This window comes from Tachypleus tridentatus, chromosome 11 (genome assembly GCF_004210375.1).
Source record: "Tachypleus tridentatus isolate NWPU-2018 chromosome 11, ASM421037v1, whole genome shotgun sequence".
Taxonomy (NCBI): Eukaryota; Metazoa; Arthropoda; class Merostomata; order Xiphosura; family Limulidae; genus Tachypleus; species Tachypleus tridentatus.
In genome coordinates this window covers 82,201,569-82,218,161 of record NC_134835.1, presented here as the reverse complement: position 1 = coordinate 82,218,161, position 16,593 = coordinate 82,201,569, and the positions used below count along the sequence as shown (strand labels likewise).

The following is a 16,593-nucleotide window of genomic DNA, read 5'->3' as shown; positions in this document are numbered from 1 at the left end:
ACAGGACCATAGTCCATGTATGGAACAGGCACAGTGGTTATAGTGTTAGAGCAGATGGATTTAGCTGCAGTGTTGGCGAGTTTGTTCCCACAAATACCAACATGGCCCGGTATCCAGAAAAACTAGATAGAAGTAGATGTTAAATTGAAATGGGTCAGTCGGTTTTGAATATTGGTGAGAACAGGGTGTGAACTAACGTGAAGCAATTCCAGGGCCAGTAGAGAACGAAGAAAGTCAGTATAATGAGTGCAGTTTGAGTACTGCTTAGCTTCCATGTGATCCAGGGCAAGAGAAATGGCATACAGTTCAGCAGGGAAAACAGAAGCTGTAGATGGGATTCTGTGCACAACCACTGAACCACAACAAACCATGGCAGAGCCCACATGGTCACCTGATTTCGAACCATCTGTATAAATAGGAATGGAAGGATGGTTTGGAAGATGTTCAGCAAATAATAGACAGTATTTCCAATCAGGAGTGTCTGCTTTTCTCAGAACCCATGGTGGGATGGGCTGACCAGTGGATACAGAAATGTTATCCAAGGACAGACCCAATTCACCCAACTGTGCCTGTATATGAATGCCAAAAGGAGCAATGATAGATTGTCTGTTCTGAAAAAGTATGGCCCTCCGAGGAAGGAAAACAGAACCCCAGGTGGGATGCTTTGGTAAGGAATGAAGTTTTGAAGCATATAGTAAAGATAGTTGCAAACAGTGGAAGTGCAAAGAAGATTCATGAGACTCTATGTATAAGCTCTGAACTGGGAAAGTGCAGAAAGCCCCAGTGACGAGGTTCTGGCAGAGCCATAGACCACTGAGTGATAGTCGAGTTTTGATTGAATAAAAGCACGATATATCTTTAGCATAGAACATTGATCTGCTCCCCAAGTGGTGGAAGAGAGAACACAGAGGATGTTCAGTGCTCTTGTACATTTGACCCGTAGCTGCTTGATGTGTGGTATAAAGGTCAGCTTGTGGTCAAAAAAACCCCAAGAACTTTGTCTCAGGGACAAAGTCAGCACTACTTCACCAATACGGAGTTAAGGATCAGAGTGAATACCCCATTGGCAGCAAAAGTGCATGCAAATTGTTTTAGAGAGAGAGAAATTAAAGCCGTTTGTTGTGGTCAACATCAGTAAACATTTGAGAGCAGTCTGTAGCTGCTACTCAATATACCTCATGTTCGACGACTAACATGAGATGTGAAATCATCCACGTGGAGCGTGTTTGCAACAGTGAGAGGAAGTTGTTCAGTGATGGTATTAATCTTTACACTGAAAAGTGTAACACTCAAAACACAGCCCTGAGAACTCCAAGTTCTGTAGAAAAGAACAGGAAAGTGTTGAACCCACACAAACTTGGAATCTCTTGTCTATTAAAAGTTTTTTAATAAAAATAGGCAAACGGCCACATAACCCATATACATGGAGGTCCCGCAAAATACCATACCTCCAAATTGTATCATAAGCCTTCTTAATGTCAAAGAATATTGATACAAGATGTTGTCATTTGAGAAAGACTTCTCTGATTAACGTTTCAAGTCAAATCAGGTGGTCCACAGTGGAGCACTGTCGTTGGAACTCACACTGGGTGGGCGAGAGGAAGTTTGATTTGAGGAATCAAACAAGACAAGAATTAACCATCTTTTCTAAGGTCTTACAGAGACAGCTCGTCAAAGCAATTGGACAGTAGCTTGAAGGAATCTTGGGATCCTTCCCAGGCTTAGAGAATGGTAGAACAATAGCCTGGTGCCAGGCATCAGGAAAAACATTCTCCTACCAAATCCAGTTAAAAAGAATCAGAAGAATAGCAAGAGAAGCAGGAGATAGATGGTGCAGCATTTCATAGTGTACATCATCAGGTCCAACTAATGTATTACCAGACCAATGAAAGGCCAGTTTGAGTTCCACCAGTGTAAAGAGACAATTATAGTCATAGAGACAATCAGCTCAAAAGGAAAGAGGTGATCACTTTGCTTGAGTATTGATGGCTAAGAAGGCAGAGGAAGAAGCGGAAGTGCTAGATACCCGGCAAAAGCTTTCACCTAGAGTATCAGTGATGCTCCGGGTATCAGCTACTTCCTGGCCATCAGAGAGCAAGATTGAGAAAGGGACAAAATTATATTGCCCACTGACCTTTTGAATCTTGTCTCATGTGACTTTGGAACTACTGGTAGAAGATATGCTGGTTGTAAACTTAATCCAAGATTCCTTCGAGCTTTGATGTCTTACTCACTGAGCCATGTGCACAGGCCTGCTGGAAAGCAATGTAGTTCGAGAGTGTGGGATATCTACAGAAAGTATCCCAGGCCCATTTTTCAATGCAAGAGGAGTTCACTGTGTTGAGATGTGGATGTTTCCACCAATATGATACTAGAGCAAAACTTCTTTACTGACTTTTGAGAGCCAGCAAGTCCCTCTAGTCCCTTCTGAATGAAAAAGAGAGACATTTGCTCTAAAGGTTTGTCCGAAAGAGAATGTATGATAAGAAAATGAGGTACAACAGGTGTTACAGATGTTGAAGATTGCTGTTCAGAATCTTCAAGACATGGTTGTTTATCTATGGACTATTTTTTTTACTATTTTATTTACAAGTTTTATTTGAAGGGTCCATAATAAAAAAAAGGAAATTTCAGTGCCCACTGACCCCACCCACTATGGATCCCTATGAGGGGATGCACTACAATGTCAAACAAGGACACTGAAGCAATACCAGGGTTTCATGAGCACTATACCAAATACCAATATCAGATACAATGTCCACAACACCTGTTGAGAATATTCAACACTGGTACTTGGTTGACTCTAGCCCAGGTGGACTAGCCGATTGACCCAAGGGGGGCCACCCCAAGGCCAAAGTGGTGTGTTAGGGTTGGACCCCTTAACCACTAGGATCCTCTCCTCCCCTGCACAGGTTGCCACACACAGCAAACACATGGGTGGATGTTTAGATCCCAGAGGAGGCAAATTGAAAGAACAGAACCATCCCTGGGAGGTCCCCTCACCATGTATAGGAATCCACACCGAGGGGTTGAAAATAAAGAAATGGATATATTCTCAAGGGATGATAGTTTCATAATAAAACTAAAGTTGTTCTAAAAACAACTGACAAGTAGGCTGTTTTGTTTGCAGTTATTATTTCTGGAACAAATATGAATGGGGAATGTCTGGACTCATCCCCTAAATCTGCAGCTTCTTGTACAACATTCAAGAATACAATTCTAAATTATAAGAATAACAGATTGTAAAATAACACACTAGATTTATACTTTATTTAACACACTTAAGTAGTCATAGAGATGCCAGTTGGTTCTGCCATTCAACTGTCCTTCTTCTAGTCAGCAGTTTATAATTAATGACAGTGGCATATGTTTATACAAAATATATGTTTAATAATGTGCCACCAGTACCAGTACCAGTTTTTGGCACTAACGATAATTAACTTTTTGCCATCCATGTCCTCAGTTGCAGAACTTCGTCATCTTTTCACAGGCTTTGTATATAAAATTAAATTCCTTGATGTTCCAGGGGCAGATGTGCTATATATAAAATTTGTGGTTCTAAATGAAGAAATTATATAATCAAAATTACCTAACTTTGTATCAATTTAATGAAAAAATATTGTTGTCTCATTTGGTTGCCAATTGTCAATTATTCCTTCACACTTGCCTCCCCCTTCGTTTAACAAACGTGTTTCACCAGTTTTAATGAGAAAAATATGGATGATCAGTGAACACATTATGTGTAGATATATACACACACAGAAAGTAATAAAAAGAAGCACATTTTTCACAGTCAAGAAATAACAAAAGTTTACTTTTGATACTTGAGTTCTTCTTAGGTTGTGCTAGACTGACTTGAAGATTCTGTTCACCAATTTTGAAAGATCGTTCTGTTGCTGATACAGCATCTTCCCTGAAAAAAATTCTGTTTTTCAGTATTTGAGAATTACATAAACCCAAAACAAAAATTAAATTTCAATATTGCAACTATAAAAATGCAAAATTTGATTTTTTAATTTTTTTTTAATATGGTGATTCATCCATAAAATTCGACTTTTGCTAACACTAGTTATTTGTCATTTGTTACAAAATATTAGCACCCACTGAAAATACATGTTATGTGGGGAAAAAAAATCATTTACAGTAATTACATGCTCATAAAATTATGAATTGAGACTACAATCACATGAAGTATACAAGTGTATGCATTAAACATGAAAAATAAAGAGATCATAAGAAATAGCATGGAGTATAACAAACAAATAACAGCAATAATGAAATCATAAGCTTTAGAGTTTTATTTCAAGCTCTACAGAGAAAGTAAATACATAACTGTACATGAACAATTTTACAGTATTTACATATCATTTTATGAGTCAGAAATCTCTTAAAGTTTATCTTATTACAATTTCCCAACAGAATATTAATAACCCAGCATTAAATAAGGGAATCCATAATAATTTTATTTGTGCAAACTGTGTAAGAAAGTTCAGGAATTACAAAACACTCTTATTCATATACTTATATATATTTTTTCTTTTGTGACCTTAATCACAACTAGTTCGGGGTAAAATGCTAATTTTTGCAAGAATTTTTACACCCAAGTGGCTGACTCAGTCAGCAACCATATTTAACAAGCATGATTGATGACAGAAATTTGAACTCACAACCATCAGAGTGCAAATTGATTGCTCCGACAGAACATAAAAACATAATCTAACATACGAGTAACAATATATAAAATTTTTAAATAAGATTATTCATTATAATAGACAAAATAAGAAAATATCAATAATGACAATATAAATGGTAGAAAAAATAAATTTATTATTATATACCAACTGTATTTGTATACACCATGGTAAATATAAGAAAATTTAACCTCAACATTTGAGGTAAACCTGTAGGAAAGATATGTCTCAAATGGTGCCAGTAAACACAGAGGGATTCTGTAAGCAATTACCAAGGCACAACAAGCAAATGCAGAGCCTACATACACCTGATTTTGAACCACTTGGTTAAATGGAAATAGTAAAAAGTTTTGAAATATGTTTGGTAAGTAGAAAATGGTATTTCTAACTGGGACTATTTGCCTTCTCCATGTAATTTAAAAGAAAGGTCACTGGAAGGGAAAGTAATAAGCCATGGTGAAATGGGCTAATCAGTAGAGATAGCAATGTCATTCAAGGGCAGACCCAATTCTGTCAACTGCTCCTGGATACAAAGGGCAAAAGGAAGAATGGCAGGTCATTTATTCTTAAAGAGCATAGCTCATTGAGGAAAGATGGCATAATCCCAAGTGAGATACTGTGGTAAGGATTGAAATTTAGAAACATACTGCAAAGAAAGTTGTAAATAGTGGAGGTGAAGAAAAGGTTCCTGGGACTCAGTGCACTAGCTCTGAACCAGAGAGATGTGGAAAGCTGCTGTGAAGAGCCAAAGCCCCAGATGGTGAATGGGGTCTAGTACCTTCAAGGCTAAGATCCTGGAAGAACCATAGTTCAGTTTCAATAAAAAAAAAGCACAATATATCTTGAACACAGAGCATTGATCCAGTCCCCAAGAGGCAAAAGAGAGGACACGGAAAATCTTCAGTGCCCTTGTACACTTGACATGTACCTGCTTAATGTGAGGAACGAAAGTAAGCTCACAGTCAAAGATAAGCACCAAGAACTTTGCCTCAGAGACCACGGGAAAAAAATCATTGAGATGGAGCTTGGGATCTGGGCGTATTCCTCACTGGTGGCAAAAGTGCATGGAAATAGTTTTGAGTAAAGATAATGTAGAACTGTTTGATGTGATCCACTTCAACAAGCAATTGAGAACAGTCTGTAGCCACTGCTCAATAAACCTCACATTTAACAACCGACATGAGATATGGAAGTCATCAACATAGAGCCTGTTTCAACAGTAGGAGGAAGTTATATAGTGATAACATTTGCCTTGATACTGAAGCATGATGTTCAAGACACAACCCTGAGGGTCTCCAAGTTCCTGTGAAAAAGAGTTGGAAGGTAAAGCTTTGGATCCATATGGACTTGGAATTGCCTGTTCAGTTAAAAATTCCAAATACAAATGGGTAAATGGTCATACAACCCATAAGAGTGGAGTTCCCACAAAATGAGTCACAAGCCTCTTCAAGATTAAAAAATACAGAAACAGGATGTTCGCTCTTGGGGAAAGCTTCTTTGATTGAAGTTTCAAATTGATTCAGATGGTCTACAGTGGACAACTGTTGATGAAACCCATAGTAGGTGGGAGAGAGGTGATTATTTGATATAAGGAACCAAGTAAGAGAAACATTAATTGATATTTAGTAATGAAATCAATTAGCATGCAAAATCATGATAAACTCATTTGGATTGTAATCCAACAATACTAAAGCTTATATCTTTGTTTCTTGTAATATGAGTGATGTGAAAACTATTTAGAGAGAAACATTTCATTTAAATAGTGTTAATTATAATTAGAAAAATGTATATATTATACACCTAAACTGATTCCTGCCTTCTATTTTCACTTACTTTGGATATCTTTCTCGTGATTATTGTATAATCCAAACAACAACAAAAAATTATAGACAGATAAAATAAAAACACTGGCATACAATTTGTTTTTCATACCATATATTTTTTTAAATTACTTTATTATAAAAATAGTTTGGACCCTCTAGACCTGTTCTTACACAACATTAAGTAACAGTTAGTAATTTCTGACAAATGTGGATGGTGGGGAGAGTTTTCACCTCTCCCTTAAATTTGCATATGCTTACACAACATTAAATAATGAAGTTATATAAAAAATAGATGGAGGTCTAGGCCCTTCCCCATATCTACATTTGCTTGTACAATTATCAAAGAACACATTCATACAATTATAAAGTAGAAAATAACACAGCATAAAAAATGGTACTTTTTACACTTTATTTAATATTTAAATAGCTAGAGAGTTGTGGGTGTGTGGGATCAGCCAATGCATTTACAACAGTTTAAAGTTAGTGCTACTGACAAATAGCCCATGTAGCTTTGCAATAAACAAAGATAGAACAAGCAAATTTGGTGGCAACAAGAGTCAAACCTAACATATTCAACTCTTGAAGCAACATCTCATATACCCACTATGTGAATTGTTCTTTACAAAAAACTGACATAATAGCAATATCTACATTATAAATAGATTTAATCACAATTTCTATTTAGCACTGTCAGAGTATATGCAAATAGTAACAATAGAAACACTAATTTCAATCAGTCTGTTATTTCAAGACATCACTTAATAAATTAATTAGTTAAATCTCCTAGCTTTACCTATAACTCTTACTTTTGTATAAAAACTTATCAAACAAAATTCTCAAGTAATTTAGTAATGAAAGACACTATCACAGAGCAGGAAAAATACCCATAAATTTACATTTCCAAAGACAAATACTACATTGGGGAGTGTGTCTAAATATAGTTCATAGCAATTTCTCTTTATAAACATGAATGACTATCTTATAATGAGACATTCCTTCAAGGTTGACAATGGAGGTCTTTTCAGCAAAGAAATTTAAAATCTCATTGCTTTCAGATACATTTTCAAGCTATATGGGATAATTTAATTATTTCTTATCAAATATAAAATATTAATACATTTAGAATATTTTGTATATTTCAGTTTAGAATATACTTGGAAAGTTGATGAAATGTGTGTGGCTATTTTAGATTCCAAAATTAGTGTCAGAATAAAATTATTATCCAATTCATCAGATACGTTAACTATTACAAATGTTTATTTAAAATCATAGGTGCACTGTTTATAGCCCAATTAAGCAACCTCTCATTTGAAAACAAACTTTATAATTTAACTACAATTTGTGCCACAACACAAAAAAATTAGCTTTTATGAACTTAGCATCTTTACAACAGAATCCTACAAAAACAAATGAGCTAGGATTAAAAATGAAAAAAACAAAGTAGTAACTCTGTGCATTGTTTTTCCAATACTTAATACAACTGAGAACCAACTCAACATCATGAGATTGAAAAGGAAGATCCTGACATGCTGGTGGATAAGTCACTCAAGTCATTTAACAGTGTTTTGTTGTTAGTAGTAAATCTAATAGAACTATGGTGTATTTATAGATATAATGATTATAAGGTAAACAGAGTGGTTATCTCTCTACAGAAATCACTAGTTTGGATCACTTAAAAATGTCTTCTCATAAAACCTATTGATTTATTCAGGAGAGTTTGAGAAACGTTACTAGGACGATTCACATACATTGATATTTTTATTTTTGATTGAGAGAAGGATGGTAAGAAATTATTTTAGTGGAGTTTTAATAAAAGTTGAAGAAATATTTGTCAGTATGAAGTTTCGAGATGGAAACATGATATAATTGATATAATCCACTTAATTACATGCATAATAACTGCCAAAAATTCAAGCAACTATTTGTAATCTTATTTATGAGAAAATTTGTCAAATATATTTTTGTAGTTAGCTGGAACTTTGAATTAAACAACCAATAGTGTAAAGAAATTTATGAAAAACCATATAACAGTTAAAATATCACTGACTTGTTTGCTTACCTAACAGCAAATACAACATAAGCAACCCCTGTGCACACATCTTCAGCATCTGAAATAAAATATGGTTACTTTATGCTGGATTTTATAATAAACATAGTTTACATTAATATAAGCATTATCAGATACAACTTTCGAGTTTTAGATAAAATATTTGTGAACATAAAAAGATATATTAGATTTTACAAGTATAACTGGTTTATTAAACATTGTGAACCTGTTATTGTAGTATCAGAACACACTCTAGGTCATAATTACATTTATTTTTATTTTAAACAGTTTGATGACTCAGAATGTGAGTGCATGGATTGTACATTCACAGCATTGGATTATAATTAGTACTTAATTACAATCAAATAAATTCAAATATATCACACATTTAAGTGAACTTTTATTTTATAGTTCAAATTATAGTAAATGATATGGTGTGCTTATACAGTCATACTATAAATTTTCATATTATTATTTACTGAGCCTGTATACAATTTTCCAATGACATGCAGCAATTAACTCAAGTTTTAATTATTAGCACTAATAGTAGTATACAACTGACATAGTAAATTTAATTAATAATAAAAACACACCTTCATTTTCTCCCCTTTTTTTAACAACAATGCATTTCTTTACTGGACCAATGTCACTAAAAATGTTTTCCACCTGCTGCTTTGTTGCATCTTGTGGTAAATTTGTAACACGTAAAGTACACATTTCTTTCGTGAAAGCCGCCATGCTTAGTATATCGAATTTGCTGCCACCTGGTAAATAAAGTAAACGTTAAATATAATTTAATATTTAATTAACTTCGTTTCTACCCAAAAAAGTGAGTGATTTATCTTTAAAATTAACTATTTTACACTTGAGTCAATTTTACATGCTTTAAATTATAACAATCCAGTACCATAAGAAAATATAAAGCAATTTTGATAAGTCGAAACACCTTTAATTATTTGTTTGTTTGTTGTTAAGCATAATATTACATAATGACTATTTGTAGTGTACCAGTGCAGGGATCAAACTCAGCATACCCGCCGAGCCACTGGGGTGCTTCATCAGTTAATAAAATGTATTTTTAGTGCACAGTTGTTGAAGAGAGTTTCCTTAATTTACTCATTTTATGCTATATAATTTGTTTAAATTTAATGTTTATAATTACTTATTAACATAATTTGATAACAAAATGCACATTAGAATGTTTAATACGAAATTTCTTCAATATCTCTTGCAAGATTTATATAATTATTACATGTATCTTTCAAGCAACTGAATAAATATAACAAAAAAATGGAGCGATAACATGGATAACTTCTGGTCTCTACCTTAGAGTGACACGTCACCCACTCCTTAACTTCATGCAGCTACAGTCTATAAAAGATTTAAGTCCAATATACATGTCTAAATAGTGAAATTCGGATATTAAATATATTTTATCTATGAGATATTTGTCTCATTTCTTTTGTCATTTTATGCATTACTAATAATTCATAAATACGTATTAGTATTGAAAAAATGTATAAAAATTAAAATGTTGCAATCATATAAACAAAATTTCGTATCACTTACTAATCCTTAATAATTCGGCGATGAGCTTTCGAGCTTACCTGATATTCAATGTTCGATATCTACTATAGCCACAATGCAGATATCCCAGTGTGTATCTTAGCACTTAAATCAAACAAGCTATCAAGAAGATGACCTAGGAAGGTCAAAACGTTGTTCTCTCCTTATCGGTAAAAGTGTTAATACCCATACCAATCGTTCTGACATACAGTAGATAGAAGAGATTTAAAGCATTAATAAGTACACGTGTCTTCCTATACGTAACTAAAAATATTTTCAATTATTTAACCTTAACAAAAATCTTATTCATAAAGGCAACTAAATTTACAATAGCGAAAAATCTTCTCAGCTGTAAGTGTAACGCTTTACATTGCTGAAAATCATGTTTTGGTACTTCTACTGGGCACAAGAATGGCTTTGTGCTTTGCATCAAATAAAACGAAACGAGGGTAAGAAAATTAAATTATTACGTTAGAATTATTGTTTAATAGTAAATTATATTTTCATATGATGTAACAAACTACAGCTATAGTTATTCCGTTACTATAGAACTATTCCATCACTCAAAAAAGTGTTTTGAATTCAGTGTAAGAAAATATTTTAACGTGGAGCTCAGACAATTTTATGTAGTTCTAAAGTTCAATGTGCAGTTGGAAATTGAATTTCGTACAATTACATTTTTACATGTAAGTACCATTTAGTTACGCAATGCTAAACTTTTTTACAAATATATACGTCACATTTTATATTTACTAACGGACCCTTAAGTATAATGTAGATATAGACATAATATTTCAGTAAAAAATTCATTAGCATCTAATATAACAGAGTATATATCATCTTACTAGCATTAACGTTATGGGAAAATATCGCTTTTATGCATTTCTCATTGAAAAATACCATAAATAAATATGATAAATAATACTCAGCGCCCTCCGCGAGGCGATTTACGTAACTCTGAAAGCTCCTTCAAACAGTTTATGGAAGCGATATATATGTTTAAAAACAAGTTCACTCTGACTTTTTTCTTTATTTTATGTGTTGTTTAAAAAGCGAATATTTTTGTATTTGTATGTGTTTTCTTATAGCAATGTTACATCGGGTTACCTGATTTTGGTGTTATAATTCCGTAGACTTAGCGCTGTACCAGGCAGGGACTTTTATTTTTTTACTTTTTCAGTTGTATAATTACACTATATTTAAAATTGTAAATTAATTTGAATTTGGCGATATTGTTTAGTACTGATTCTGAAGCGATATTTCAGTTTGTGGATGTACAAATACAAAGAATATAATAAAACATTTTTTGAACGACTATTTTATATAATTTAGAAATAATTTTCTTTCTTTTACTTTCTCAGTTTCGAAGATACGTTATAAACACGTAATTAACTAAGTGCATGGAAGGCTAATTTTAACAGAGTACTAAATTTGTTAAATTTGAATTAAAAAAAAAATTACCACCTGGAATTCAATTTCCGGTGGTGGAAAGGGTGGAAAGTTTTGATTTTGACAACGTTTCAGAGTCCACGGTGCGTTTTCCTTTCTTTTCTCCGTCAAATGTTTGCCAGTAATAGTAATAAAAACGACTCATAAGCAGTCATTTTTTATAATTAACAAACCTTTCTAAAATTTACAATGAAAATATCCTTAAAAAGAAATAATTTACTGTTGTCCAAGTATATCATAATATTTATTTTTATATTTGTAAATAAGACAATTCAATAGATAAACTGAAAATCTTGTATTATTATAGTTCAAATGTGTAATGAAAAGCTAAAACAGTAGACACGTTTTTTTTACTTTGACAAATTTATCTTTCTGAGATGTTTTCGAATATTTTTAGCGAATATTTATGTACGAATGTCATTCATGTTTCCTTTTTTTATCCTTTCAGAATATATAATATACTAATTGATGAGTTAAAATCAAAACATAAGAGCTATATGTTTATTCAAATTATCATGCCTTTCGCCCTCCAGTGGTACAATGGTATGTCTGCAGACTTATTCTGCTAGAAATTCGGTTTCGATACGCGTGGCTGGTAGAGCACAGATAACCCACTGTGTAACTTTGTGTTTAACTTCAAACAAACAAATATATATATATAATGTTTTTGCTGGAACTATGCTTATTGCTTCTCCCATTTTTGAACCTTTAGAAAATACGTCATAACTCACACATTTGTTTTGCTTGTATGTTACTAAGCGCAAATCTACATAATGGACTTTTAGTATTATAAGCCTGCACACTTACTGCTGTGTTTGCGATACTGGTAGTTCATCAGGCTATTATATATCTAGATCATATGAATACAAATATGTAGAACTTATGAACATAATCCCACACCCAAAGTTTGATGTCGTTATTAATAAAGTTCTTAATATCAGAACAGAAAGCATGACGTCATCTGTGTATTTTAATAGTCAAAATAAGTAGTTTGCACTATATGCAAACATAAGTTCAAATTCCAAGTTTAATGTTTCTATTTTTTACATTTGTTACTAATATCTCTCGACAAATATCATCCACGATTTAACCAATTATGATTTGGTAGACACAATGCAGGAACGACGTTTCGATGTTCAGTTGTTAATAAAGGTTCATTGATAATATAACTAATGACATAAAATAAAACATTATTTATTTCGAATTTGCATTTAGCATTGCTTTTTAACATTTTACTTTTCACGTAATGTATATCTGATTGAAATTTTAAAAATAAAAGAAATTGTAAGCTATTATATATTTACTTAAAGTCTGCAAAAAGTATAATGAAGTCTAACCTGAAAACATTTTGTAGAAAAATACGACGTGAGTTACAAACTGCTCGAGATCGTAGGACAATTGTAACACACCTAAAAATCTTTGGTGCGACCTTTCTTGAGCAACTGTACCATATACCATTAATTTCAAAATCATTTTAAGACTAAAGCTAACGTTTCTTTTTTTTTTTTCAACTTAGATACTTGTGATGAGCGCCAAACTAAATGGCTAGAATCTTCTTGAAAAATTTAGAAACGACTTGAGTAGTATAAAACATGAGTAAGTTGGAGTAAAGAATTCGTGATTATCGAATTAGTGAATTTATAAGTCCGTTTGTTTGTTACTATTATAGAGTTAATCAGTTTCTGAATATTGAACTTGTATTAAAAAAACGAAATAGGAAGTGCTCTACCTATGCAAGAAATTAGCAGCTAAGTGAAACTGCTGTATTAGCGTCAATTATGATCTATGACCAATATAAAAGTTGGAGGACTAGAAGTCAAAGAAGTAAAACACTTTCTTTATTAGTAAATGGATTGGACCTTTTTTTTGTCTCTTTAACGAATAATCTTTAAAAACCTATCCAATAAAACTATTTTACAACATTAAGTTTTGATTTTTTTTATAATAATTTTATTTTCAAAATGGATTACTTTGGTAATTATATATATATTCCCCGCTAGTACAGCGGTAAGTCTAGAGATTTGCAATGCTAAAATCAGCGGTTCGATTCCCCTCAGTGGGCTCAGTAGATAACCTTTGCTATAAGAAAACACGCACTTTTGTAATACAACATCGTTTTAGTAAAGTTATTTATCGAATATATAAATTATTAATTAAATTAAAATCTTCAATCTCATAAACCAGTATGTGGAACATGGGATCTTTAACATCCTTAAGGATTATTGTATATCAGTTTATTTATAGCCTAGCAAGTGTTATTCTCCCATTAACCATTGTTTTATAAGACATGAATACACTTATTCTGTGATTTTGAATAATTTGAACTCTAACCTTTTCTATTTTACATCAGACTTTATGTTTTTAAACATGTGTACCTAGTATGACACATCTTCTCCCGATTTTCTAAAGTTAGCTTTAGGGCTTTGTATAGACGTAAGGTCTGATAATCCGAACATTTTCTACAGAGATAAGCCCTCGTAAAGATATGTTTCTGTCGAGGGAATCTTCATCAACAAACACAAAGTTCCTTATGAATATATGTATAACAGGACAGATGCAAATGTGTCCAATGGAATTTCTGTATTGTATGCGTGACATTCCGGCCAAAATTATAAGGTTCTTGTGAGTTGACTAGTTATCTTTAATCTAGGTTACCACTTCAGAATTATTGTTTGTTTTGTTTGAATTTCGCAAAAAGATATACGAGGGCTATCTGCGTTAGCCATCTCTGATTTAGCAGTATGAGACTAGAGGGAAGGTAGCTAGTTGTCACAACCCACCGTCAATTCTTGGGCTGCTCTTTTACTAAGGAATAGTGTGGTTAATCGTAATATTATACCGTCCTTAAGGTTGAAAGGGATAGCATGTTGGTTGTAAAGGGGATTGGAACCCGTTATCCTCAGATTACGAGACGAGCGCCCTAGCCACCTGGTCGCCCCTTAGCGACACAACGGTATGTCTTCGGACTCACACCGCTAAAAACTGCTTTTCGATACCCGTGGTGAGCAGACCACGGATAACCCGTTGTGTATTTTGCGATTAGTTTAAAACAAACAAGCAAACTACTGGTCACAAAATCATGGACTTTAAGTACATATAACTCTCGAAATTAAAACAAATAAACCGATTGGAGCATTTGACATGTACAGTCATGTGATAAAGTTAGGACCCCCTATAAAACCTTGTGTATTTTTGTAACATTTTTGGATACATAGATATTTAATCTCAATTTCAACAATACTGAGAGATTATAGGAATATAACTAAACAATTAATACTGAAAAAAGACTTTTCAAAAACTTCTGTAAATGTAATTCTACAAAAATGCATATTCTAACTGAGGAAAAAGTTAGGACACCCTACCCCCTAATAGCTAGTGTTACCCCCTTTGGCTGAAATAACTGCAGTGAGATGCTTCTTGTAGCCATCTACCAGTCTCTGACATCGGTCTAAAGAATATTTGCCCCACTCCTCAATGCAGAATTCTTTCAGCTGTGAGATGCTTGAGGGGTTTCTTGCATTTTTTGCCCGTTTCAAGTCACCTCACAGCATCTCAATGGAATTAAGATCTGGGCTTAGACTCGGCCATTCCAGGACTCTCCATTTCTTAGTTTTCAGGTCAGTTCTTGGTAGATTTACTGGTATGTTTTGGGTCATTGTCATGTTGCAGCGTCCAGTTCCGCTTCAGCTTTAATTTTCTTACAGATGGTCTAACATGATCCTCAAGCACCCTCTGATACACAGTAGAATTCATGGTGGATTCTATGATTGTGAGCTGTCCAGGGCCTGCTGCAGCAAAGCACCCCAAACCATGTCACTTCCATCTCTCTGCTTCACAGTTGGTATGAGGTTCTTTTCCTGTAATGCTGTATTTGGTTTACGCCAAACATGTCCTCTGTTCTGGTGTCCAAACAATTCAATTTTGGACTCATCTGTCCAAAGAACATTATTCCAGAAGTCCTGGTCTTTGTCTACAATCTCTCTGGCAAACTTCAGTCTGGCCTTGATATTTCTCTTAGAGAGCAAAGGTTTCCCCCTTGCACACTTCCCATGCACGTTAAACTTGTGCAGTCTCTCTCTGATGGTAGAGGAATGGACTTTAACATCAACAGTAGCCAGAGCCTGCTCTAGATCCCGTGATGACATGTTAGGGTGTTTGGAGACCTCTTTTAGCATCTTGCGGTTTGCTCTCGGGGTGAACTTGCTTGGACGACCAGATCTGGGCATGTTGGCAGTTGTTCTGAAAGCCCTCCACTTGTTGACTATTTTTCGGACAGTGAAATGGCTGATTTAAAAATCTTTTAGGATCTTTTTAAATCCCTTACCAGACTCATAAGCTGCTACAATTTTCTTTCTTAAGGCCTCAGACAGCTCTTTTGCTCTCACCATGGTGCTCACTCTCACTTCAACAGTCAGGAGCACAACAAACTAAATGTCTGAGGTTTAAATAGGGCAAGCCTCTTTCAACAGACTGAGTAACAATCTTCTAATCACGTGCACCTGGTGTGATACACCTGTGTGTGAGTTGAGCCATTTTAAGTGGAAATAAATGTGGGGATGTACTAACTTTTTCCTCAGTTAGAATATGCATTTTTGTAGCATGACATTTACAGAAGATCTTGAAAAGTCTTTTCTTCAGTTTTAATTGTTTAGCTATATTACTTTAATCTCTCAGTGTTGATAACATTGAGATTAAATATCTATATATCCAAAAATGTTACAAAAATACATAGGCTTTCATAGGGTGTTCTAACTTTTTCACATGACTGCAGATAAAACGACAACGAGGAATAAAGAGGTCAGTCTCACAAATGTGCGACAGAAAAAATGACAACCAAGTAATATATACACTGTAAAGATATAATCTAAAAGGATGTAAGTTCAAAAGGAAAGAAAAAACGGTATAACGCGATCCCATTTGTATTTTCATATTTCTGCTATGTATAATAATTCTACAATTGGCAAATACCATTGGTGTTAACCTGAAATCGTCTGCTTAATCACGCGACACGTGAAAT

The 16,593-nt window shown here is 33.8% G+C and overlaps 1 protein-coding gene across 1 annotated transcript in view; it reads right to left on the bottom strand.

Annotated features, from left to right (window-relative positions):
* The window catches only part of LOC143232604 (RNA-binding protein 28), a 40,183-nt gene extending 30,855 nt beyond the window's left edge, over positions 1-9,328 (bottom strand). The window contains exons 1-3 of the mRNA XM_076468224.1: positions 9,155-9,328; positions 8,574-8,622; positions 3,816-3,913 (exon numbers count right to left, since the gene is read on the bottom strand). Coding sequence (XP_076324339.1) covers positions 3,816-3,913; positions 8,574-8,622; positions 9,155-9,299 — 292 coding nt within the window. The 5' untranslated portion in view covers positions 9,300-9,328. The remainder of the gene's footprint in view (positions 1-3,815; positions 3,914-8,573; positions 8,623-9,154) is intronic.
* Positions 9,329-16,593: the final 7,265 nt, after the last annotated feature.